Source organism: Portunus trituberculatus, chromosome 8 (genome assembly GCF_017591435.1).
Source record: "Portunus trituberculatus isolate SZX2019 chromosome 8, ASM1759143v1, whole genome shotgun sequence".
Taxonomy (NCBI): domain Eukaryota; kingdom Metazoa; phylum Arthropoda; class Malacostraca; order Decapoda; family Portunidae; genus Portunus; species Portunus trituberculatus.
Window position 1 is genome coordinate 1,545,001 of NC_059262.1, and position 2,500 is coordinate 1,547,500.

Here is a 2,500-nt window from a genome sequence, read left to right on the forward strand (position 1 = left end):
GACCTGGAGCGGCTGGATGGCGTGGGCTGCCTGGAATACGACGAGGAGGCTGCAGCGGTGAGTGTTGAGAGGGGAGAGGGAGAGGGGAGTATGGTTAGAGAGACAGGAGCAGGAAAAGAAGAGGAGAGAAGGAAGAGGGAGAAAGGAGAGAGAAAATGTGTGAGAGGAACTGATAAAATAGTGAAAGAAGGAGGAAAAGAGAGAAGGGAAGAGAAAGAGGGAGAAGGAGAGGAGAGAGGGGAAGAGGCAGAGGGGAGAAGGAATAGGTAAAGAGACAAATGCACCATACAAGAGGGAAAAGGGAGGACGTAAAGGGAGAGAGAGGGGAAGAGGAAGAGGGGAGAAAGAGAGAGAGGGGAAAGAGAGAGAGGAAATGGGTACAGAGAGATAAACTGACAAAACAGACTATGAAAGAAGAAGGAAAAGAGAAAAAGGGAAAGAAGAGAGAAGGCAATTTGTTTTCCTAACCTAACCTAACCTAACTTTTTTTCACTTAACTTAACCAAACCTTAATACAAACAAACCTAACACACACACACACACACACACACACACACACACACACACACACACACACACACACACAGACACACACACACACTAATTAACTTAACCTAACCTTAACACAAACCAGGAAGAAGATCGGTTTCTGAGAGAGGAGATCGAAAAATACAAGGCCAGACTGAGGGAGTTCGAGGAGAAACAGAGGGCGTTCCGTGTGCCCACCACCTCCCACGCCCACCACGCCCACTCCCACGCCCACGCCGAGCAGGCCAACATACAAGTCCGCTAGCAGGTAGAGAGAGAGAGAGAGAGAAACAATATATAAATCAAATAGACAATTAAAAGAAAATATTAACTAGATAAATAGATGAATATAATAATAAATAATAAATAACATCCTCCTCCTTCTCCTCCTCCTCCTCCTCCTCCTCCTCCTCCTCTTCTTCTTCTTTCCCCTTCAGCAGATCCTCAGCCTCCTATATCGCAAATCCTAGCCGGCAGAGGGCGAGGCGGGGCGTAGTCAATCACAGCGCGCCACGTCATCGCCTTCTTCAGTAAGCTCCCCGCACCACGTCTCCGCCAATCACAGCCGCCCCGCCCACCTCTCCACCAATCACAGGCCGGGAAATGTGACGCGGGAAGGAAAGGCGTTCAAATATGGGGACTAATTGAGTTTTTTGGATAAATTTTAAAGAAGAAAGACGGAATTGATATGGTGGCTTAAAAATTGAATGAAAATAAGGAGGAAATTGAAAGAAAGTGAGGAAAAAAGGAAAAATAAATGTAGAAATGAGAAATAATTGTTTTTTTTTTTTTGAGCAAGTTGGTGGAAAATAAGTGAAATTTACAAGATTACTAAAAATATATGAAGATTCTCAAAAATAAATCGTAGTAAAGAGAGGAAAAATTGAAAAGATGAAGATATAAGTAGTAATTTATGTTTTTTTTTCGATAAATTTGAGGAAAAAAGTGAAATTTACAAGATTACTAAAAAAATGATGAAGATTCTCAAAAATAAATGAGTGAATTCAAATAAAGCGAGGAAAAATAATGAAAATAAAAACGCGGGAAATAATTGAGGTTTTCGGTCAATTGTAGGAAAAAAAAAAGTGCTTCGTTGGGGAAATAATGAGGAAATTTACGATTCCCAAAAAATTTTATGTATGTCTATAAAAAAAGAGAAATAAATGAAAAAAAGTGAGAAAAATATAAAGGGGAAGAAATGAGGTGAAATTGATGTGCTTCGTAAATTAAGAGAACGAAGAAAATGAAGAAAAAAAAACACGAATATCAAAACAAAATAAAAACAAAAGAAGCAAATAAAGAAAAGAACAAAGAAAAAAAAACACATTGAAAATTAAACTGAAAAAAAAAAAAAAACACGTGATTTTGAACCGAAACTTTAAAAAAAAAACACTGAAAACAATTTGACACTCAAGACAAAAGAGGCTGAACGAAAAAAAAAACAAAAAAACAAACAAACAAACAAACAAAACAAAGAGATTATATATATATAAAAAAAATACTTAAAATATTAATATAAATAAATAAACGCTAATTTAAGTGCTAAAAATATATATATATAAACAAAAAAACAACAATAACAATAACAATAACAATAAAAATTTCAAAAATCTCTTAAACTTTCCTTTAACTTTTCAAATATTCAAATCGCTTCGTCACTAACGGAAATAACGGTCACTAACGGTCGCTGCGTCTGCTACACTTTGAATTAACGGTTAGCGAAAAGGGGCGAAACAGAAATAGTGATAAAAGGGAGGAAGGGGGAAAAACATGATAAGCGAAGAAGAAGGAGAGAAATAAAAGAGAAAAATAGAGACAATGGAGGAAGACAGAATAATAAATAAAGGAAGAATGAAAAAATAAGATAAATAAAAGGAAGAGAATGAAAGGAATAAGGAAAATGAGAAACCAAAGGGAGAAGAAGGAAAATTGGCTAAAAAGTGTGACTAGAGAATATGTGATAAAGAAGGAA

At 36.7% G+C, this 2,500-nt stretch overlaps 1 protein-coding gene and 1 long non-coding RNA gene across 2 annotated transcripts in view; one reads left to right on the plus strand and one right to left on the minus strand.

Moving 5' to 3' along the window:
* Window positions 1-1,314, plus strand: part of LOC123501060 (protein big brother-like) — a 21,678-nt gene extending 20,364 nt beyond the window's left edge. Inside the window, 3 exon segments of the mRNA XM_045249642.1 lie at window positions 1-57; window positions 635-796; window positions 966-1,314. The exon segment at window positions 1-57 is cut by the window's left edge and continues 60 nt beyond it. Coding sequence (XP_045105577.1) covers window positions 1-57; window positions 635-793 — 216 coding nt within the window. The 3' untranslated portion in view covers window positions 794-796; window positions 966-1,314.
* LOC123501063 overlaps window positions 1-2,500 on the minus strand; it is an 8,995-nt gene that overhangs the window by 5,004 nt on the left and 1,491 nt on the right. The window lies entirely within an intron of this gene.